This window comes from Manacus candei, unplaced genomic scaffold, assembly GCF_025592945.1.
Source record: "Manacus candei isolate 608988 ecotype Guabito, Panama unplaced genomic scaffold, ASM2559294v1 h1tg000035l, whole genome shotgun sequence".
In the NCBI taxonomy this organism is placed as follows: Eukaryota; Metazoa; Chordata; class Aves; order Passeriformes; family Pipridae; genus Manacus; species Manacus candei.
Genome location: NW_026138083.1, coordinates 8,814,265 through 8,836,193, shown reverse-complemented (window position 1 = coordinate 8,836,193; position 21,929 = coordinate 8,814,265). Strand labels below are relative to the sequence as shown.

General features: G+C 56.0%; 1 protein-coding gene across 1 annotated transcript in view; it reads left to right on the top strand.

Annotated features, from left to right (window-relative positions):
* Positions 1–1,165: 1,165 nt before the first annotated feature.
* Positions 1,166–21,929, top strand: part of LOC127473239 (cullin-9-like) — a 29,624-nt gene continuing 8,860 nt past the window's right edge. Inside the window, exons 1-31 of the mRNA XM_051792653.1 lie at positions 1,166–1,412; positions 2,037–2,099; positions 3,213–3,821; positions 6,102–6,256; positions 6,621–7,154; positions 10,506–10,644; positions 11,650–11,840; positions 12,334–12,709; positions 12,909–13,110; positions 13,419–13,626; positions 13,729–13,916; positions 14,062–14,279; positions 14,423–14,654; positions 15,017–15,122; positions 15,416–15,643; positions 15,790–15,880; positions 15,953–16,124; positions 16,312–16,417; positions 16,771–16,866; positions 16,954–17,129; positions 17,641–17,774; positions 17,854–18,030; positions 18,273–18,385; positions 18,856–19,038; positions 19,389–19,549; positions 19,853–20,063; positions 20,158–20,323; positions 20,475–20,620; positions 20,785–20,902; positions 21,356–21,552; positions 21,633–21,892. Coding sequence (XP_051648613.1) covers positions 3,227–3,821; positions 6,102–6,256; positions 6,621–7,154; positions 10,506–10,644; positions 11,650–11,840; positions 12,334–12,709; positions 12,909–13,110; positions 13,419–13,626; positions 13,729–13,916; positions 14,062–14,279; positions 14,423–14,654; positions 15,017–15,122; positions 15,416–15,643; positions 15,790–15,880; positions 15,953–16,124; positions 16,312–16,417; positions 16,771–16,866; positions 16,954–17,129; positions 17,641–17,774; positions 17,854–18,030; positions 18,273–18,385; positions 18,856–19,038; positions 19,389–19,549; positions 19,853–20,063; positions 20,158–20,323; positions 20,475–20,620; positions 20,785–20,902; positions 21,356–21,552; positions 21,633–21,892 — 5,879 coding nt within the window. The 5' untranslated portion in view covers positions 1,166–1,412; positions 2,037–2,099; positions 3,213–3,226. The remainder of the gene's footprint in view (positions 1,413–2,036; positions 2,100–3,212; positions 3,822–6,101; positions 6,257–6,620; positions 7,155–10,505; positions 10,645–11,649; positions 11,841–12,333; positions 12,710–12,908; positions 13,111–13,418; positions 13,627–13,728; positions 13,917–14,061; positions 14,280–14,422; positions 14,655–15,016; positions 15,123–15,415; positions 15,644–15,789; positions 15,881–15,952; positions 16,125–16,311; positions 16,418–16,770; positions 16,867–16,953; positions 17,130–17,640; positions 17,775–17,853; positions 18,031–18,272; positions 18,386–18,855; positions 19,039–19,388; positions 19,550–19,852; positions 20,064–20,157; positions 20,324–20,474; positions 20,621–20,784; positions 20,903–21,355; positions 21,553–21,632; positions 21,893–21,929) is intronic.

Here is a 21,929-nt window from a genome sequence, read left to right as displayed (position 1 = left end):
GCTGAAGCCGAACAGGGTGGATGCAGGGCTGGAACCACCCCAGGGCCACGGGCCTGATGCTGCTGTAACTTTTGATTAAAGGTTATTATTACATTATTATTGCAATAATAATGTTAGTGCTGACATGACATGCTTTTAGCCTACCTACCACCCATTCTGCTACAGCCCTTGATGAAGACGATTAACCACCAGAGAAATTGTACCAACGCACAGTGCAACACATGTTATCAAAAAGCCTCTTGAGCTCTGGCAGGTGCAGTTTTCAGCTCCCATCTCCATTTCTTCTCATTTCTAATATTAGCCAGGAGAATCAGAAGATACTCTGATCTTCCATGTTTTTCTGTCTCTCACCACCGGCAGGGAGGGACAGCAGCCCTGTGACCCGTGGCTGCGTGGCCACAGACAGGCCCCTGCACTCCAGCTGCAGCTGCAGCTGCAGCTTGCATCCCCTCGCCCCAGAGGGACCCGGGAAGGGGAGGCAGCAGTGCCCTTGTGGCCAGGAAGGGCAGTGGTATCCTGAGGTGCATTAGGAAAAGCATTGCCAGCACGTTGAGAGGTGATCCTGCCCCTCTACTCAGCCCTGGTGAGGATCACCTGGAGAGCTGTGTCCAGTTCTGGCCTCCTCAGGACAAGAGACACGTTGATCCTGGAGTGGGTCCAGCAGAGGGCAACACAGATGATTAGGGGACTGGAGCATCTGCCTTACGAGGACAGGCTGAGGGAGCTGGGCCTATTCGGCCTTGAGAAGAGACGACTGAGGGGACCTCATCAATGTCTATCAGTATCTGAAGGGAGGATGCCAAAAGGATGAAGGCAGGCTCTGCTCGGTGGTGGCGAGCAATAGGACAACAGGCAACAGAGAGAAACTGATGCACCTGAACATGAGGAAGAACTTCCTTACTGTGCAGTGACCGTGCACTAGAACAGATTTTCCAGAGAGGTTGTGGAGTCTCCAAGAACTGTCTGGACACAATCCTGAGCCAGGTGCTGTAGGATGATCCTGCTTGAACAGGGAGGCTGGACCAGATGACCCGCTGTGGTCCCTTCCAGCCTGACCCGTTCTGAGATTCCGAGGGACGAGAGGCGCGTACCACGCAGCCTCCGTTGCTCCCTGTCCCTCGCCGCCTCCCGTAGTGCGGACGCGGAACCGCGGCGGGTGGTGCTGCTGCTTCCGGTCCCTCCCGGTGCCGCCGGGGCAGCTCCCGCGGCGGAGCCTTCGAGTCTCGGCCGCGCCGCCGCCCCGAGTGCGCGGGGAGAGCCGAGCCGGGGACGAGACCTCTCGACGGGACAGGCGCCTGAGGGGCCTCTTCCTTTTCTCCGTGCCGGGAGTCGGTCGGCCCCCCGCGCACCGAGGCCGGGCTCTGCCGTGCCCTGCCCGGCCTCGCTGCGGCTCCGGGGGCGGCGGCGCAGCGGTGAGCGAGGGGCCCGGACGATGGGGCGCGGCTCGCTGGGGTGTCCGGAGCGGCCGAGGCACATCGGTGCGAAGGGCCCTGCCCACGCCTGTGCGGACCCACCGTCCCGGCGCGGTGGGAGGCTGGGCTGGGCTGGGCTGGGCTGGGCTGGGCTGGGCTGGGCTGGGCTGCTGGACGCCGGGCCGTGATGCCTGGTGGACTCGGCATCACAGCTCTGACACAGAGTGCAGCGCCTGTGTCACAGCGGTCTGACAGTTCGGCTGTGGGCACTGTGGCCTCCAGTGCACGTCATTCACAGGTGGTGCAGCAATACTTCAGGTGCCCTAAGCCCAAATTTTCCCCTTCCTAGCTACAAGTCCATTTGGGCCCTTTCTTCTGGGCTCCGCTCGAAAGAGGTTTTTTCATGCTAAATGGCATGATGTGGGAATGGGGTGAAGTTACTAAACTTCACAGAGACTTCCATTTTACTCTGATTTTCATTTTATGTGAACCTTGTAGGATGGGTTTTTTTCTGTGCGTATGCACTGTCCAAGCTCATTTAAGGAAAATGATTATTTGGCTTATTGTGTGGCATCTAAACACTGTTACAAAGTACAGGACAATAACTTGGTCTTTTTATTACAGAGACTGCAAGAAGATTCCTATCTGGCTTGCTGCAAATTCCAAGGAAGGCACAACTGAAAGTAGGTATGAATTTCTTGGCAGACTGCTTCTCTCTGCACCTGGAAAACATTTTGAATGTGCCTGTCATAGTCTTTGATGGTTAGTGTCTTCTTAGGTTATACCTGGATTGACTGTTTCTGTTGTATCTTAACTCCTTTTTTGAGAATGACTTGTGTTACCACCAGTGGACAGGATCTTGCTTCGCTGCTTCTCTTACTGGCATGTGTGACAGGAGAGCCTGTTCTTGTGTTTCCCACTGCCACCTACCTGAGCTCCTCTGACAACCTTCCTATCAGACTAATCTGGAATCCTTTGTAGTAGTGAAGTCAATCCAAAGCCAGTCCATGGTGTTTGCAGCTGGCCAGCTGATTGCTGTCCCTCAGCCTTGGACAGCAAACTATTTCCATGCTCCTCTTTGCACAAGTCCAAGCAGAGAAGCACCACGCCTTCTTTGTAGTCCTAAGATATGCAGAACAGTCAGGTAACAGAGAGTAGCAATCTTTTGGGTTTGTTGAGTTTGTCCATTAATGAAACATTGTAAAGGCAAAAAATTCTGAGAAGAAGCCAAGGAGGAAATACTGAGTGAATTTGACCTGATTTGATGTATAGGAAGTAGATCTAAGAAATTGCTCATTATTTTCTTCAGGGCCTGGTGAAGGTCCCTCTCCACAGTGAGAGTGTCTTTAGCTTTGGGTAAAGTTGCAGTCTAAACAAATAAATGGTAATTAACAAGAGAAAAGATAGAAGTGCAAAAGCAGCAACTTGGGAGGGTCATTTTGCGGACAGTGGCAGAAATGAGAACAGGATCGAAGTCTCCTGTCATTATTTACTGTCTTATAAGAGGGACCATTTTGCCTTGTTTTGGGTTTTTTTTTAGGAGAACCTCTGTCTGTGTGTGCCTGTGATGCTGGGAACAGGTTTTGTATATGAAATGCTGTCTTATTTTCTTGGAAGGTGAATGTGAGCCTTTACAAAATAGGTTTTCCTTCAGAGCTTTATCCTGGGTGTAGGGTCTCAGGATCAAAAGCTGTGCCTCAACCAGTTCTACTGTCAGGCAACTGAGGTGCTCTCTCACATTTTCCCTAGGATGCAGCTCAGAAATAAAGACTTGATTCTGGTTCCCCTCTGTCTCTGCAGGCACATCTGCTGCCATGGTGAATGAGAAGCACAATGGCAACCTGCTCGTGCAGCTGGGACCCAAACTGCAGGCCCACCCGGAGAAGCTGCTCCGGCAGCGTCGAGGCCACAACGGCCGGCCTGAATACCTGATCCAGTGGAGTGTGATTAGCTTGGAAGAGAGAGCAGTGGGAGGCAGCAGTGCCTCCTGTGCAGAGACCAAGCCAGAGAACATCTCGATGTGGATGTCTGCAGAAGAGGTCTGTGCCAGCTGCCCAGCACTGCTGGGCAAGAGGGAGCTGGAAGGGCCGTGGGTGAAAGAGGAGAAGGCACCAAGTCCATTGGCTGCAGATGTCCCGCTGGACGAAGCCTCGCTGCTGGAGATGAAGGCTGATGTCAGGAGCCTGGTGCAGCGAGCCATGCGGCAGTTGGCCGAGGCCGGGACGCCCAAGTGCTCCATCCTGAACACTGTGCACGTGCTGAGCGCCTACGCCGGCATTGGCTCTCTGGCGGGTGCCTTCAGGGAGACGGGAGCCCTGGACGTGCTGATGAAGATGCTGTGCCACCGGGAGAAGCAGATCCGCCACAGTGCCGGCAAGATGCTGCGGACCCTGGCTTTGCAGGATGCAGGTGGGGGCTGCTGCTGCTCAGTGCCTCTGTGGAGGTGCTGCTGGGCAGCTGAGGGGTGACAGTCCTTTTGTGGGGGTGAGATGCCTGGGAAGCAGCATGCCTTGGGGCTTGTTGGCAAAAGGGGAAGAATCAGTCTGGATCTTCCAAACTTCCTCAGTTGTAGTTGTCTGGAGTGCTGTAAGAGTTAAAAACCCCTGACAGGTTTCTGAGCTGGGATGCTAATTAATTGTTAGGAGTGTTAAAGAATATTAGGGGTGGCTGTCTCCTCCAGCAGTCCCAGCACCTCTCCTGCTCTGCCACTAGAGCCCAGCCTGAGGAGTCTGGGGTTCCTCAGCCTGAGGGGTGCAGCTGCCGCTTTCCTGTTTGCAGGTTCAACCAGTAGCAAAGCTATCCCAGAGCACAGACACATGCAGGACACTGACAAGGCTGGGCACGGACAGTGGTGCCGTCTTCAACAGCACGTACTTACGAGACTCACATAAACACAAGCACAGACAGCCATGTCCCCTCCTGCTCTTTGTCCAGCCGAGACAGAAGGTCGCTCCTGCCAGCACACACTGCACTTTCCAGGTTCACAGTTACACACACATTCATGGATCCCTTGGGTTCCAGCACGGCCCCTCTGTCTGTCCTGCACCTGTGCCTGGATCCAAGCTCGCCTACCAGCCTCAGGAGTCGCCCTGCTCATCCATTTGTCAAGCTCGATGCTTGCTGACAAACATAGAGCACTCAGACACTTGTTCCTCCCACAGTCCACATTTCACAAGTCCCTTGGGACTTCCAGCACAGACCACCACCTGCCTCATACCTCGGTCTGGACCCAGGACCTCCTACTTTCCAGCTAATCCAGCGTGAAGTTTTGCTAACAAGTTAAATGCACACTCCGTGCCCAGCAGGACTGGGGAAGATAGAGATACTCGCCCTTTCCTGCTGGCACCAGGCACTGCAGTCCTGCTTCAGCTGCTGGTGCTGACCTTCCAGTAGCTTGCCTCCCTTCCAGTAGCTGTATTTTGGGACACACACTGTTCGGTCCCCAGTGGCTGATGGCCGAGGACCCTCCCTGCTCCAGTCACTAACACTGAGAGCCTTGCACTTGCCCCAGTAGCTGGCACCTCAGACCAGGGACACCTACACCCTGATCAGACTTGAGTAGCTTGTACTGAGTCCACTGTACGCCAGTCTTCCCAGTAGCTGGCTCCAGGCTCAAATCCGTGAGACCCTCCCCAGGTCCAGAGGGCAATGGCATTTCCAACTGTCAGTCTCTCCACTTGCTGACTCCACAGGGCTCCCACGCCCCCAGTTAGGCTCCAGTTCCTAGTACCGAATGCAATTCACACAGGTCTCACCAGTAGCTGGCACAGAGTGCTTGCAGTACACACATGCATGGGGCAGAGAGAGTTAGAAAAGATTTAATAAGAGGACGTAAAAAAGTAGGACAAACTGTGTCAATGAAGTACAGGGCTGTCAAACAAGTGCACTGGCTAGCCATGCTTTAAACACAACTGGTGCCTTTTATATTCCTTTCTGTGCACCCTCTTTTGTGTTCCTTGCCAATTCCAATTACTCAGATAATCTTACTGAAAAATAATCATTCTTAAACTCCAGATGTCCTTACTAATTATTGTGACTGACCAGATTTGTTTCTCCTCACTGCCTCCATTAGCATTTGTCAGTCACGTTTGTGATTCTTTATGTTATCGTTTATGGCTTCCTTCTTTCACTTTTTGCAGTGAAAAGGTCCTTGACTAGATACACTTAGAGGAACAGACAGTCTCCTTCCGCATACCCTTGCAATGAAGACTGGTACCAAGGGGCTTGGCAGAAGCCTGGAGGATAGAGGCTGGTCCTCACCCAGTTCTCTCATTTAAGAGGAGCTGCCATGACTTGGAAGTGCCTGATGAGGCTTGGGTGCACCTGGAAGGTTGCTGGTTGTGGTGTATCCCACAAGAGATCTGGCTTTCCCTGTCCTAGTGTCTGAGTTCATGCAGCTCTGAAGTGGGGCAGATGAGGGGCTGATTGAGGTTAAAACTTCTTTTCTTCCCTGGGGCCCTGATCTGTAGTCAGTTATTTAGGTTGCTGCTGTGGGTGAATCTTGCAGCTTCAGGGGTAGAAAAAATACATTGTGGAGCAAAATGTTGCCACTCCAGATGGAAGGATAGAACATGGTTCAGGTGACAGGGAGCAGCAAAGCTGTTCCTTGCCTGTGGATCTGTCTCTCGCAGGGAGGGTGGGGTACGGGTTGTCTTTATGGGGCCTGAAGAGTTTTTGTTGCTGTTGCAGAGAGCCGGGCCTATGTCCTGCTGTCCCTGAGCCAGCAGGATGGCATTGAGCAGCACATGGACTTTGACAGTCGCTGCACCTTGCTGGAGCTGTTTGCTGAGATAACATCCTCTGAAGAGCAGTGCATGTCCTTTGAGGGGATTCACCTTCCACAGGTAGTGGCAGGCCCTGCCAGCCCTGGGCCTGTGGGGCTTCAGGGGCCAGGAGGGGTGGGAGTGGAGGGCCAGGGCGGTGTCCTTGTTTGGGACAAGAAGGTAGTTGGAGTTGGGCAGCTGAGCAGGACTGGCTATTGGGAGAGCTGGCACAGGATCTGGGCCTAGCGTGAGGCTGGCAGTGGAGGAGGGGCACATGGAAGCCTTTCTGTGAGCAGGGAGACGAGGGTGGGCTGAGAGGTCTCTGCTGCTGCCAGCTGGTCCAGAGCTCTCCTGGGATCCTGACTGTGGATGAGCTGGTGGCTTGGAGAGAGCTGGGAGCTGGAGGTGCTCTGCAGGCTGAGTCTGACAGCTGTGCTTGTTGCAGATCCCTGGGAAGCTGCTGTTTGTCCTGGTGAAGCGCTACCTGTGTGTCACTTCTCTCCTGGACAAGCTGAGCGGTGGTGTGGAGCAGGGAGAGGAGCAGCAGGGGTGCGCTGTACCCAGCCTGCTCCCTGAGGAGGGGAGCCGTGTGAAGCAGGAGTTTGAGTTCAGCATGGCCATGGCAAACCTCATCTCGGAGCTGGTGCACGCGATGGGCTGGAACCACAACCACAAGCCAGAGCTGTCACCTCGACAGGAGCTCCGGCCTCGCACCACCCGCTCCATCTTCCAGCAAAAGACTCCAGCCAGCACTGCTGTCCAAATGCCTGTACTCAGTTCAAACCATGGTCCCCACAAAAAGCAGGGCCGTACCTTCTTGACTCTGTCAGACTTCGCAGACAGCAGTGACTATGTGGAGTACTTACAGGCAAACCTGGTGCATGGCATGAGGGTGCGCTTGCTGGAGGACTGTGGTGACGTTAGAGCTGGGGAGGAAGGCGAGTTTCTTCAGAGCACTAACAGCATGCACACAGTACAGGTATGTCATGGGTGGACATATTCTGGCTGGGGTGGCAGAGGGGAGTGACCAGAGGGACTGATGATTTCTAATGATGTCTTTATGTACAGGAAGTTGAACAATAGATGTATCATAATACGTATCACTGTCTACATCTGTCCTAGCAAAAAACTCACTTTTCAGAGCTGGAGGTGTGGGTTGTGAGGAAAGTTAGTCTGGTTTAGTACAGGTTGTGCTGCTAAGATTTCTTGGTCTCTGAAACAGGTGGCTATATCCTGTGTCCTGGGAGCTGGTTTGATCTTGAGGGTGATTTAGGAACAGGCTAGCTGACACAAATGAGTAGCACAGCAAAAGGTACGTGAAGAATTTAAGCCTTAGTATGTGAATTACAATGTTTATGGCACATTGTTGTTCTCAGTGGGTTGAACACAGCCTACATAGTTGTTGCTTTTAATCTGTATATGTTGGGATCTGTTTCCCTTTAAAAATGCCCTTTAGGTGAGTAGACCTCAGCTGAGAGCTTCTGTTGAAAAGAGCTGCGTATTTGCTAAGTTTGTGCCAGAGGTCAGGAAAAGACTTCAATATTTTAAGAGGGGGAGGAATCATAGAGCAGTTTGGATTGAAAGGAACCTTTAAAGGCCATCTAGTCCAGCCCTCTGCAATAAGCAGGGACATCTTCATCTAGACCAGATTGCTGAGAGCCCCATCCAACTTGACCTCAAACGTTTCCAGGGATGGGGCATGTACATCTTTTCTGAGCAACCTGTTCTGGTGTTTCATGACCCTAATTGTAAAGAACAACTTTATGTCCAATCTAAATCACCCCTCTTTCAGTTTAAAACCATTATACCTTGTCCTATTGCAACAGGCATTACTAAAAAGTCTCTCCTCAACTTTCTTACAAGCCCCCTTTAAGTATTGAAAGGCCACTATAAGGTTTCCCTTGAGCCTTCTCTTCTCCAGGATGAACAACCTCAGCTCTCTCAGTGTTTCTTCATAGGAGAGGTGTTCCATCCCTCTTATTGTTTTCGTGATCCTCCTCTGGACCTGCTCCAACAGGTCCATCCCTTGTACTGAGGAATCCAGAGCTGGATGCAGTGCTCCAGGTGGGTCTCATCAGAGAGTAGAGAGGCAGAGTCACCTCCCTCGACCTGCTGGACATGCTGCATTTGATGCAGCCCAGGGTGTCGTTGGCTTTCTGGGCTGTGAGTGCACATTGCTGGGTCATGTCCAGCTTTTCATCCACCATTCTGCTAAGTCCTTCATAGGGCTACTTTCAATCCCTTCGTCCTCCAGCCTGGATTGGTACTAGGGTTTGTCCCAACCCAGGTGCAGGCCCTTGCGCTTGGCCCTGTTGAACCTCATGAGGTTCCTCTGGGCTGACTTCTCGAGTTCATCCGGGTCCCTCTGGATGCCATCCCTTCCCTCAGGCCTGTCAACTGCACTGCTCAGCTTGGTGTTGTCAAAAAACTTTCTGACAGTGCAATTGATCCCACTGTCATTGATGAAGATATTGAACAGTATTGGTCCCAATACAGACCACTGAGGGACACCACTTGTTATTGATCTCCATCTGGTCATGGAGCTGTTGACTTGTGGATATGACCATTCAACGAATTCTTCATCATGTATTGAATCCATATCTCTTCAATTTAAAGAAAAGAATGTTGTGGGATCCATGTCAGAGGCCTTACACAAGTCCAGAGAGGTGACAGTGGTAGCTCTTCCCTTGTCTACTGATGGAGTCACTCCCTCACAGACAGCCACCAGGTTGGCCAGGCAAAACTTGTCCTTGGTAAAGCCTTGCTCATTGTCTTGAATCACCTCCCTATCTTCCATGTGCCTTAGTGAAAGATTTTTCTAGTTTTGGACTGTGAATAGGTGATGTTTCATTTTGGACCCCCTCAAGTGAATAACTGCTTTGCATCTTACTTTTCAGTGGTTTATAAATCTCTTTTCTATTATAATCCAGTCCATAAAGATAAATTGCAAAGGTAATGTATTTCCTACTGATTCTCTCTTTGTCCTTATGCTTCTTGATTTCTGTGTTTTCCTAAAATTGTGGTTTCTATTTCTTATAAGCATTTTCTTGCTTTTACTCTTAATGTAACTGGGCACATGGAAAGAGCACCAAGCTCCTTTCACATTTTTCTCCTGTTGCCTATGACATAAATTTCAAAGGGTTTTTAATTCAGTGTTGAGCTGAAGTGTACTGTTAACTTGATTTCCCTTTGTCCTGTCGGTCCCTTGGGTTCCCTCTCCTGTCTATTTTTCTGTTTAATTAGGTTGAATGAATTTGCAGTTGCTCCATCCAGACTTATTTTCAGTACGTTATCTGTAAGGCTCACACTATTAACAAAACCAGATCTGAATGGCAACTGGGACCAGTCCATCATGAGTCTGTCTCTTACCTCCTCCCATCTTTCCTTTGTTTCTTTGTTTTCTATTGCTTTCTTTGCTTTCCAAGGAAAGAGTATCACTGTTGTCTGGTCCTGCAACCATATCTTGCCATGACTCCTTTGAGATCAAATTTGGTACATAACTAGTTTAGGTCAGGGAATCATTGAAGACTATTTGGTGTTGTGTGTAGTTTAACTCAACTTCTTTCCATATAGTACTTTCCTAAAGTCTTTCAGCATCTTATCTCTTTAGCTTTCCAGCACAATGGGCTTGTAGTAGCACTGGTGTAACTCCAAAAGAGCTCAGTGGAACAGACAAACCATATGTTTTTCTGCTGGTTTTTAAAGCTACTCACATGTTATACTTGCTGTTGCTGAGTTCTCCTTCTGCTCAGAAGGGTAAATGTAAAAGTATGGTGTGGGAAGCCATAAAAAAATCCTTCTGATTTTTGAAGGGCAACTTAAACAAAGCAGAGGAAACAAGTGCTGCATTTCAGACATGCTTGTCAAGAACCCAACACCTGTTTGAGATGAGAGGGTTGGTGAATGACCAAGGTATAAAAGTGCCTTGAGACACTTTATATACAGCTCATCTGCCTCAAGGTGATGTTGGTTATGTTCTTCCTTTATATGCTTTTCCCGAGGCACCTGCTGCTTGGCACTTTTAGACCAGGCATGATTAACTGGAGGCACTCATGTCACTGCTGCTGTGTTAAATGAGATCTGTAGTGTGTAGGTTGCAGGCAAAATTGGTGTTTTTTTAAAAATAAAGATCTAGGTGTAACCAGGGCAACAAGCTAGTAAAGATGGTATGCCTCAAAACTAGACAATGTGTGTGCTGAAATCTGTATGTGAATTGTGTAGTCTTCTACTTGAACAGTGCTTGCTGTCTCCATGCACTGGGGAGCACAAATGTAGCATGAGGATTGAATGAGTGAAGATATCTGATTACTTAGATCTGTTTCACCCACAGGTTTTATGGCGGTCAACAGGTCGAATCTACTGGATGCGTTGGCAAATATTGGAGATTATTGGCTTTGGAGACTGGTGGGAAGATCCTGCTGCTCAGGAAAAGGAACATAGTCCAATAAAGAGCTTTAATCTAGACACAGGTGAGATTATGTGCTGCGTGTGTGTATCATCTCTTTCTTTCTGCTGTGGGATGTTTTTGAGTGGTGATCTTTATACGACCAAGCACATAGCAAGTAGCAGGTTGAGTTTAGAAAGCAAGATTAGTTTGTATGACCATGTAGAGCTAGTTAAGTCATTACACAGCTTGTGGTTGCATGGAGTATTTTTGAACTCTAGACTTCTGTCAAGATATAATAAAAGTAATGGTATAAAAAGCATAAAATTTAATTTAAACTACAACTGTCAAAACTGTGTGTTTGAATTAATTGAACAAATTGCCAAAACACAAATGTAGAATTTCTCTGAGGTGAAGCTGCTTTAGGGACACTCAGATCCCCTTAAATAAGTGATGAGGATTTTTAAAAGCATTAACATAGCAACAATTTGTTTAATTTCATACCGTTAAGCTTTGGACAAGGTGAGTATTAAAACACTGTTTTCATAAGACATCTGCAGCATCTACTAGAATCCTTTACCATTGCCCTTGTACTGGGAGAAGATAAAAGGGGAATCCAGACTTAAGATACCCCTTTCTTGTTCAGGTCTGACATGACCCTGGCCAGGGAAACCCGTTAAAGTAAATCTTTTATCATAGCTCTGATCTTCTTGGACATCTTTTGTGTAGAGTGGTTTGGATTTAACTGTTGCAAGAGAGAGAATGTAGATGAGATCAGCAGCTAATTACTTGCTTTCAAAATATTCTTATTGCCAGTTGAAAAGATGGCTTCTTTAATGGCTTCTAGCTCTTGTAAATAGAGACTTAACTTCATGTCAGTTCAAAGTGTTAAAACGAACTTGGTTAGACTAAGCCTTTCTCTCAGTCTTTCTGATTTTGGGAGAAGCATGAGCTCTGTTTCACTTCTGTGTATACCTCTTCCCAGTCATCATATCCCACAGAGAAATTGAATTGAAATGTGGGGTGTGCAGCAGAGGATGGGGGAATTGGCAGAACTGACAGTGCCCTTCCTTGCTCTGCCCTCCTGCAGTTGCACAGCCATTTTTGTGCAAGCCCTTGGGAGGTCTGTACTCCCTGCCTTACCTGGGGCAGCCGCCGACCAAGGCTGCAGAGGCCCTGAGCCGTGCCGAGTGGTGGGAGCTGCTCTTCTTTGTGAAGAAGCTGGAAGCACAGGAGCAGAAAGAGATCACCTTTCTCATCCAGCATGACCAGGGAGAGCAGGTATGGGCCAGTGCCTGCAGTGGGGAAACGGGAGGGAGAGAGCGAGGGAGAACATTAGGGAAAGGACCAGGACCAGTGGAGATGGCAAACATGAGCTATGCAGGGACAGACTGAATGGGGCAGAAATGGGACAGAAATGGGAGGGTGAGCGGGGATGGCAAAACCATGGGGAGCTTGTCCCAGCAAAGCTATGAGGGGAGATGAGAGGAAATGCAGTCTCCCATGACTGGAAGAGTGACTGTCCAGTGAGGTTTGGGTAGGTGAGGCAAGGCCATGGGGTCATTCTACCAGTTGCAGTTGGGTGGTGAGTGCAGGTGGGAGGTCTGGGCTGGTGGCAGTTGGGTTGGGGACAGCCAGGGTGGCACTGGGAAGTGGCCCCAGGGACCTCCAACGGTGCAGCCTTTCCATCAGTTCTGCCACTGGCTGTCACAAGGGGCATGAGGGCTGTGGCAAGTCCAAGATTAACTTGGCCCCATTGGTCTGGCTGTTGGAGGTGGATGAAGAAGCCTTGATCCAGCTGTCGGTACCTGCGGAGCTGGCCCAGAAGGTGCTGCAGGTCTTGGAGAAGCGGTGCCAGGGCAGCACTCTGCGTGACCTGCGTGGCTGCCGCGTCTATGCCAGATACTTCCTCAGTAGGGGAGCTGAGCAGGATGGTGGGGGGAGCACCGCAGTGTCCTCAGAGGGCAGTGGCTGCAGGAGCATTGGCCGTGAAGCCACGATGGCCAAGGCAGCAAAGGAAGACCTTTCTGCAGCCGCAGTGCCGCCCCAAGCCCCCAGTGTGGCAGTGAAGTCCGATTCCCAGCTGTTCAGCGAGCTCCTTAGGAGTGAAGGGCTGTGCTTCCCAGAGGTGACGGAGGAGCAGATCAAAGGTAATGTCCTGCTATGTGCTGGGGTGCACACGCAGTGCTGGAAGTGGCACCGTTGCCTCAAGAAAGGAAGGTTCTGGGCAGGGCATGGGGGGCCAGGCAGCTGGTGGGGTGCCTGTGGGTGCTGGTTTTGTGAGTGCATGGCACCCTGGGAGCTGCTGGGGGTGTTACTGCTGCCTGATGCCTCCCTCCCTCTGGCCAGTGTTGGGCAGCTCCAAAGGGGTGAGCGAGAGCGGCTCGTTGGCCGAGATTGCAGCCATGGTGGACGTGATCGAGAGCAGCAGCTCAGCGGTGGGGCTGCGCTTAGCTGGGCTCAAGCAAATCTTGAAGATCCTGGAGGAGGAGCCCAAGTCCGAGCAGCAAGTTGGCACAGCCCAGGGCAGGCTGGGGACCGGGAGCGCTGGGTGAGCCGTGGGGTGCTGCACACCCCTCCTGCTGCCTGGGGAGGGCTGTGTCGGCACGGTGGGGGACAGTACTGGAGCTGGGAGTACCGGAGGTGGCAGTGGGAGTGTGCAGACTGGTATGTCCCTGCATGCTTGGCAAGAGGAAAGTGGATTTTGTGTCCCTTTGTCTCAGGCAGGCTCATTCCTTGGGCTGACCCAGCTGAGGCAGAGCCGTGTGGGCAGAGAGGAGGTGGCTGGCAGGGCCCAAGGTGCTGGTGTGCCAGCGGCAGTGCCAGGAGGCTCCTCCTGAGGTATCCTTTCCCGAGCAGGGAGAAGCTGGTGCAAGTGGCAGTGGAGCTGCTGAGCACTGAGGTGGCAGAGAAGGCGCTGGTGGCGGTGACGCTGCGGCTGCTGGCCGTGCTGATGGCACAGCACGACTGGCGTGTGCCGTTTGCCACGGAGGGTGGCGTGCGGGCCGTGCTGGCCTGCATGCAGCAGCACAGCTCCTCCGCCCTGGTGCAGCAGGCTGGCCTGGCGGTGAGTGGCAGAGGGGATGCTGTATGTGGGCAGGCAGTGTGCAGGCTCACCCAGGTGTGGTGGAGATATCCACTGCCCTCTGGACCGCTGCTGACTTCGCAGACCCTGAAGGTGCTGGTGGGAGCTGCAGATGGTGAGCCAGGAGGTGGGAAGTCCTTGTCCTGGAACCATGCTGACGTGCAGATGATGCGGGAGATCTTTGCCAGCATCGGCTCTGCCTCCAGCGAGGGCTCTGCCAGTCTGCTGAGTACTATCCCTGCTGCCCTGAGCACCATGCAGAGGGTCCCAGGGTAGGAGCAGAGTGCAGACAGCAGCTGGGGCTGGGGGGACCCTCCACAGTGGGGAGGAATGAGCACGGCAGGCAGGCGGCTTGTGGGTTCAGGGGAGGCTCTGTGCCTGGGGGAGGAGAGCGCCTGCATGGCTTCGTCCCTGCAGGGGCTCCTCAGGAGTGCAGAACGGCTTGCTGGTGGTGAACATGCTGATGGATGGGCACCGGGGCCTTGCTGAGCAGCTGGCGAGTTGCGACCTCCCGGCGGTGCTGCAGAGCTGCTGGAGGGATGGGCAGAGCAGCGGCTGCCCTCATGCGGTGCTGGCCCTCCGCGCCATCAACCGCCTCGCAGAGCACGGGTTGCCCCTGGGCCTGGAGGCAGCAGGTACCGCGCTGCCCATCCTCCCCATGCCACGGCTCCACGGGTGCCACAGGCAGGGATGCCTCACCTGCCAGGGCAGAGCACCCCGAGATGCTGCTGGCTCTCAAGCTGGTGCCTGAGCTGGGCCCATGTCCTTGTCATGGCAGGCAGAGAAGCCCCACTGGACCTGAAGGGTGTGCGGATGCTTCTGGGCAGCCTGGAGGATGGTGCTTTGTCCAAGGAGGTGGTGGTGGCCCTGGAACGGCAGCTCTGCGGTGAAGGCCCTGTCCCCTCTGGGCAGGTGGCCCAGCTGCTGCAGGACCACAGCTGCTTCAGGCTGCTGCTGCGCAGCTTGGAGCTGCTGGGGGTGGAGAAGGCTGTGAGCCTGAGCATCCTCAGGTGGGTGCAGGGGGATTTGGTGGGGGTCTGGGGCCCCCTCAGCAGGCGTGTGAGTGCTGATGGTGATGTTTGCGGGTCCTGGTGGGGGTGTTCTTCACCAGGGGCAGGGGCAGGAGCACCCCAACACATAAGCAGGTGCTGATTGGGTTGTGCTGGGTACAGGGCCATGTGGGGACACAGCAGGATGTGTCTGGGTGCTGGTGGGGACATGCAGGGGCAGCACAGAACGAGCCTGGCTGCTGATGGGGTGTCCGAGGTACAAGGGGAGCCTTGGTTACCAGTCCCTGAGAGGTGCCTTCCAAGTGGGGCAGGGAAGCAGAGCTGCCTCTGGCACTGCTGTCCATGCGCCCTCTGTCGCTCAGGATCCTGAACAAGTTCCTGGACAGTTATCAGGAGGATGTGCTGCCCTGGCACGAGTGTGTGGAGCCCTGTGTGTCCTCCCTGAGCACCCACAGCAGCAGCTGGGAGGTGAGAGGGCCCTGGGACTCCGGGCAGGCAAGGGCAGCTGTGCTGGCTGTGCCGTGCATTGGCCAGGCCCAGCATTGGTGAAGCAGGTCCCAGCCTGGCCTTGTTGTGTCTAATGTTCTGGGAGAGGTGGGGAGCAGCTGTCCTGGCCGTGTCCTGATGGCCACATGCCTGGCCAGACTCTGGTGGGCACTGGTGCAGTCGGGGTGGGGGGGATGGAGCTGCAGCACCTGCATCTGGGGGGGCCAGGGGAGTTCCTGGCACCACCCCTGCTGCTCAGGGCTGTGGCTCAGCAGGTGCTGCAGGAGGTCGTTGGCTTCCTGCACCGCCTGGCCACTGCCAGCAAGGACTGTGTGGTGGTGATGTGCCACGTGGGCACCCACGAGGCTCTGTCCAAAGCCCTGGAAAAGCACAGTGTGGTTTCGTCGCTGGCGCCAGCCCTGCTCAACCTGGTGATGGACTGTGAGAAGTACACCAGCCTCTACAGGAAGCTGACAACCAGAATCTTGGCTGGCTGCATCCAGGTGGGCCTGGGGAGGCCCAGCTATGCTGGGACTCTGAGCCTTAGGGCACTGAGGGACAGCCTTCTGCTCTCTGCCAGCCGCAGCTCTGCAGTGGGGGAGGGGAGAGGACCCAGGCCCCCCAGTAAGCGCCTCACTCCATCCTGTAGCTGGTCCTGGGGCAGATTGAGGAGCACCGCCGGAGTCACCAGCCCATCACCATACCCTTCTTTGATGTCTTCCTGCAAAACCTGTGCCAAGGTGAGTGCTGGGAGTGGGAACTGACCCCTGTGCTGGCTTGGTGGCTGAAGGCTCTGTGTGCTCTCCCCACAGTGTCCAGCCTGGAGGTGAAGGAAGACAAGTGTTGGGAGAAGGTGCAGGTCTCCTCCAACCCGCACCAGGCCAGCAAGCTCACAGACAGGAACCCCAAGACATACTGGGAGTCAAATGGCAGCACTGGCTCCCACTTCATCACTGTGCACATGCAGTGTGGTGTGGTGATCAGGTGGGGTTGGGCCAGGAAGGCTGAGAGGGCTGTGTATGGAGGAGAGGGCTTTGGGGATCTGTGCAAGCCCTGCCACGGTGGCCCCTGTCCTGAGGGTAGCGGGACATGGACAGCAGTACGTGGGACTGTCGGGGGTCAGGGCAGGGGGGGGGAACTGCTGGGCAGCCCTGTGTTTGCTGTGCTGCAGGGAGATGAGCATGCTGGTGGCCAGTGAGGACTCCAGCTATATGCCATCCCGCGTCGTGGTGCTGGGTGGGGACAGCCCTGCCACCATCAGAACAGAGCTCAACACAGTGAGTCCCCATGGGAGTGGCAGGCTGGTCCTTACTGTGCCCTGTGGAGGTCTGGCCCTGGTGTGAGGCCCTGCATGGTGCTCACTGGGAGGTGGGGATGTGTAGGAGCCTCCTCTGGCCTGTAGGCTCCAGTGGGTGCTGGGGAGGTGGGCACAGGCAGTCTTGCAGCCAGTCTGCAGCAGGCTGGTGTGCTGTAGCTGTGAGCCAGGAGTGGGGCCCTGGTGGGGGAAGCCCCGATGCTGTGCTGGGGCTGCTGGGATACAGAGGAGATGCATGGCGAGTACAGAGGCTGTGACTAAAATGAGGGGTTGGCCGTGGGAGGGTGTGGCATGCTGAGGGCTCACTGCCTGCAGGTTACCATCCTGCCTTCAGACAGCAGAGTGATCCTGCTGGAGAACATGACCCGCTTCTGGCCCATCATCCAGATCCGGGTGAAGCGGTGCCAGCAGGTAGGGGAGCAGGGGCCAGGCCAGCCAGCTGGCAGTGTGGGGTGTCAGGGCTGTGCCTGAGGAACTGAGGGTCATGCTCTCCTGTAGGGTGGCATTGACACACGTGTGCGAGGCATCGAGGTGCTGGGTCCCAAGCCCACTTTCTGGCCCGTCTTCAAGGAGCAGCTGTGCCGGCGGACATTTCTCTCCTGCACTGCTCAGGCTCACGCCTGGGGCCAGGAGATCTGCCGGGACCGGGGGCAACTGCTGCAACTCTTTGGCAGGTGAGTTGTCTCCTGGCTGTGCTATCACAGGTGTCCCAGGGTCCCAGGGGGTGTTGCTGGCAGCTTGCGAGGGGACTGCGGGGCTAGGAAGGGAGCAGCTGGCTGTCCTGCCTGGACAGGGAGGGGCCCTCACTCCTTCCTGGCCACCAGTGCTCCCAGAGGGCCAGGGCCACCTGAGGTTTCCCAGGTTTAAGCTGGGTGTGTGGACTCGGTTAACCCACCAGAGAGGGGTGCTGGTTCCCCACAGGAGCTGGCACATGCTGACATGGCAGAAGTCGGCCAGGCGCAGCAGGATCTCATGGCCACAGGCACTGCAGAGCCCCTCAGCTTGGCCCAAGGGCCATTGCGAGCAGGTTCCAGGGCAGCAAGGGGCCCTGGCTGGTGGGTGTGAGTGGGGCCATGAGCCATCATGCCTGGCAAGGGGCAGAGCAGGGAGCAACCACGGCACTCTGCTTTCCCACGGGAATTCTCCCAGCCATTGGCACCATGTGCTGCCTGGTTGCTGTTGCAGACTGAACCGGGCGCTGCAGCACGAGCAGGGCTTCGCTGACCGCTTCCTTCCTGATGACGAGGCAGCCCGGGCATTGGGCAGGACGTGCTGGGAGGCCCTGGTGAACCCCTTGGTGCAGAGCATCACTAGCCCAGGTACCCTGCGCTCTCCGGGGCCCATCCGTGCTGTGCCCCAGGCAGAGGCAGCTGGCTCTGAGTCTGGTTGGCCTTGCAGACCCTGATGGCATCAGTCCCCTGGCCTGGCTGCTGAGGGAGTACCTGGAGAGTGTGGAGCCGCCCCGCCATGCCAGGGGACACAGGACTGCCTTTGGATCCTGTGTGCGGGGCCTGACCCAGCTCCTGGTGCACGTGGACCCTGGTGGCCCAGAGCCAGAGGAGACAAGAGCAGCTGGTGAGCAAGGCACTGCCCTCCCGTGGGGCTGGGCTGATGGTGGTCCAGGATGTCAGGCTGTGGCCGTGGGGCTCGTCTTGGGAGGGCTCTGTGGCACAGGAGGCTCCTGAGCCAGGAAAGGCTTGTGGTCATGGCCCAGCAGTGGCCATGCCTGCCCAGTGTCCCCTCTGACCTGCTGTGGTCGATCAGTGTGTGGGGCCTGTCCACAGAGCCACACTAACCCCAGGGTCGACCCTTGGCAGGTGAGAAGACGGGGAAGAACAAGGAGGTGCTGGCCAGGGCTGCAAAGGCAGTGGTGAAGTCGAGTGGCCTGTGGGGAATCTCTCAGTGCTGGCGTGGCGTGGTGCAGCAGCAGGTAGAGCTTGGTGGGGTGGCCGGGAGGGGCATGTGGGACCCACACTGGGTGGATGGAGCAGAGAGTGAGGCCTGGCAGTGCCCTGGGAGCATGGGGAGGGCACAGGGCTGTACCAGGCCTCCACAGAGCCCAGAGCAATGTGGGAACAGCTCCGCTGCACTTGCCACCCTGGCATGGCTCAGGTGTCAGCCAGGCCCTACACCCAGGCTGATGCTGCCAGGCCAAGAGCAAGGTACAGTGTCAGACCCCTGATTTCCTACTGGGCTGCTGCTGTGCCTCTGTCATTCCCTCACAGATCCTGCCCAGCCCTCTCCACAAGCTCTTGGCAGCCTGCAGCAGCAACAGGGCCCCGAGTTGGCCCCTGGCTGGGACCCAAGGAGTCAGTGTTGGCAGAGCAAGGCTGGAGCTGCAAACATTCCCACAGGCACATCCCGCTGTGGGGCTCACCCCTCTCGCTCTGTGTCCCACAGGTACAGCAGTTCCTGGAGGCAGCAGGGCAGGTGCCAGACCTTGCAGAGCAATACTGCGGGCTGTACCAGCGCCTGCGCAGTGCCACAGAGGAGCTCTTTGGGCAGCAGGCCGCCTTCATGCTGGCCCTGGGCCAGGGCTTTGCAGGGGCTTTGCTGCAGCTCTCCTTCCTGACTGCCCTGCATGTGAGTTGAGGGAGTGCGGCACCGGCACCGGTGGCCCCAGGCGGGCACAGGCTGGGGAGCTGCCCTGGCCCATGGCCTTGGGGTGAGCTCTGGGTGGGTGGTGTGCTCGTCCCCACCGAGCCACAGAGCCCTGTCCTGCGGCAGCCCGGTCCCCAGCTGCGGGTGTGTGGCGCTTATCATGGTGTGGGCCTGGCCCCGGCACACGTGTGCCTTGGGCTGGTGCTTGGGCACCCTCGGCCCCCACCTGAGAGTGCCAGAGCTTCCCAGCTGCTCCCCCAGGGGACATTCCCCCAGGCCTGCGCTGTGGCCACCCTGTGAGTCCCCTCCACAGCTAGCCCTGTTCCTCACAGGTGAGTGAGCAGTTTGCCCGCTACCTCGATGTGCAGATCCAGGAGCTCCGCAGGGCAGCACAGGGCAGCACAGGGCCGCTGGAGCGGCTGCAGCAGTTCTTGGAGCCCTTTGTCGTCTTCAGTGGCCTGGAGCTCGCCCACAGCTTCGAGCACTTCTACAGGTGAGGGTGCTGTGTCTCTGTGGAACCAGGGGCCTGGTGCAGGGTGGCGTGGCGTGGTGGGGGAGCCTGGCCCAGTGTGGCAGTTGTGCTCCCGCTTTGCTTTTCCTGGCTCTGGTGTGTGGAGGACCCGTGGGTGCTGCCAGTCTGCAGAGGCACATTCCCTGCACACACATTCCCAGAATGTGTGTGCTGCCAGGCCTGTGTGGCATGGGGTGAGGCCGGGGCTGTGTCTGTCTCCTGGCGGGTGGCTGATGACCACAGGGCCGGGGCCCACCCCTGACCTAATGCTGGCGGCTGTGGCAGGCACTACCTGGGGGACCGGCTCCTGACGCAAGGGCCGTCTTGGCTGGAAGGAGGCATCGTGGAGCAGATCGGGCTGTGCTTCCCCAGCCGCTTTCCCCAAGATATGCTGAGCAACTTGGCTGAGTCAGAGGAGCTCCAGCGGCAGTTCTGCCTCTTCCAGCTGCAGGAGCAGGATAAGCGGCTGCTGGAGCTGGACACGGGCCTGGATGAGGTGAGAGGGTGGGGTGGGGAGGTTGGAGACCACCGGCATTCCTCATGGGGATCCTGGAGCCTGAGCTGAGCCACCCTCATGTCCCCATGCCCAGGTGCTGGAGACAGCCTCGGTGGCAGATGTGCCAGAGGTGAAGGTGCTGGCCCTGTCCCCGCGCTGCTGGCCTGTTTCCCCACTCTGTTACATGGATAACCCTGGGAGGTTTTTCTCGGCAACGCTGAGCTCCCCCCTGGATGAGTTTGCTGACTTCTGCCAGCAGAGTGAGTGCTGTGGCAGTGGGTGTGCGTGTGGGTCTTGCTGGGGCCCAGACCCTCCCCAGCAGCTCAGCCAGAAGTGGTGGCGTGCTGGCGTGGGCTGGGAGTGCTGGTCAGGGCTGGTCCCTGGCCCTTGTGCTGACACTGTCCCTGGCAGGCCAGAGCCAGCTGGGCTGGGAGTGCACGAAGCCCCAGCGATTGCAGTGGACGTGGCTGGGCCACGCTGAGCTGCAGTTTGGAGACTGTGTCCTCCACGTGTCCACGTTACAGATGTACATCCTGCTGTGCTTCAACAGTGCTGAGGTAGGAGCTGGGGCCACAGAGGGGGGAGGGAGGCAGTGACTGCCAGAGCCTGGCAGGGCTGTGTCCTCCCTTCCCTTCCAGTGGGGTCTCCAGCAGCATTTGGGGCACAGGACACCCTTGGTGTAGGTCTTGGCCAGCCATTCACCTCCCATGCCCTGCTGCAGGAGGTGACTGTGGAGGCCCTGCTGCAGGCTACAGGGCTCCCTGCTGACCTGGTGCACCACGCGCTGACACCGCTGACCCACGGCCAGGGCGTCCTGGTGCAGAGCTGCACACTGGGAGGTGAATGTGGGGCTGGGGCACCCCTGGGGAGGTGCTGCTCTGAGGCCTGAGTAGGTGCTGGGCTTTGGGGTGCACAAACTTGTACGGCAAGTGAGTAGGCTGGGGTGGATCTGTCTGGTGTTTCTGGGGGTGCGAGTCTGTGTGCCAGGTTGGGGCCATTAGGCCAGGTGTAGGGTTGGGAGTGGTGTGTGGGGCTGGGGCTTGGGGCCATGCTTGGGGTGCGAGTCAGTGTGGATGGTTGTGTCTTGGGTCTGTGTGTGGGTTGGGGACAGGGATGGGGTTGTGTGCGTGGCTGTTGCTTGGGGCCACGTGTGGGGGACAGGGCTGTGGCAGCCAACTGTGGGGGCAGCAGGAGGAGGCCCAGGTTGGGTCCAGCAGCCACACGTGTGTCCTGGGGCTCCTTCAAGGCCCTGCTGGAGGCTTGGCTGACCCTGGGTTGGGTGCTGGCTCCAGGTGCACTGCGGCTGAACCAGGTAGCCCTGGCCCAGGCCTCTGGCCACCACCTGAGGCTGCTGCCTCAGCAGAGATACCTGCGGACAGAGAGGGCTGAGGTGAGCGCCCTGGAGAGGAAGAGGAATGTCCTCTGTTGCCTCATCACCCGCATCCTCAAGGTGGAGAAGCAGCTCCACGTCGACAACCTGGTGTTCAGGGTACGAAGGTCCTGGGGGGCAGAGAGGGGCTGCATGAGTGCTGTGGCACACTGCAGTGTGGGGCTCCCTTGCTGCCATAGGTGATTGATGCCTGTCAGAAGGGTGAACTGGGGCCAGGTGTGCAGTTTCTGAGCTTCTGCTGCCACAGCGTGGATGTGCTGTCCTGTGTCCTGCACCTGTTGAACCAGGGCTATCTCCGGCGCCAGGAGGGGAGGCCTCATGTCTTGGAATACATCTCTGCTGAACCTACGACACCTCTTGGGGGCCAGGCACAGATGACTTTCCAGTGCAGGCCACCACAGGCATCTCCAGATGAGGACAGCATAGACAGCCTGCATTGGTAGGGAGGCATGTCACCAGGTGTGGAGGGGTGTGCA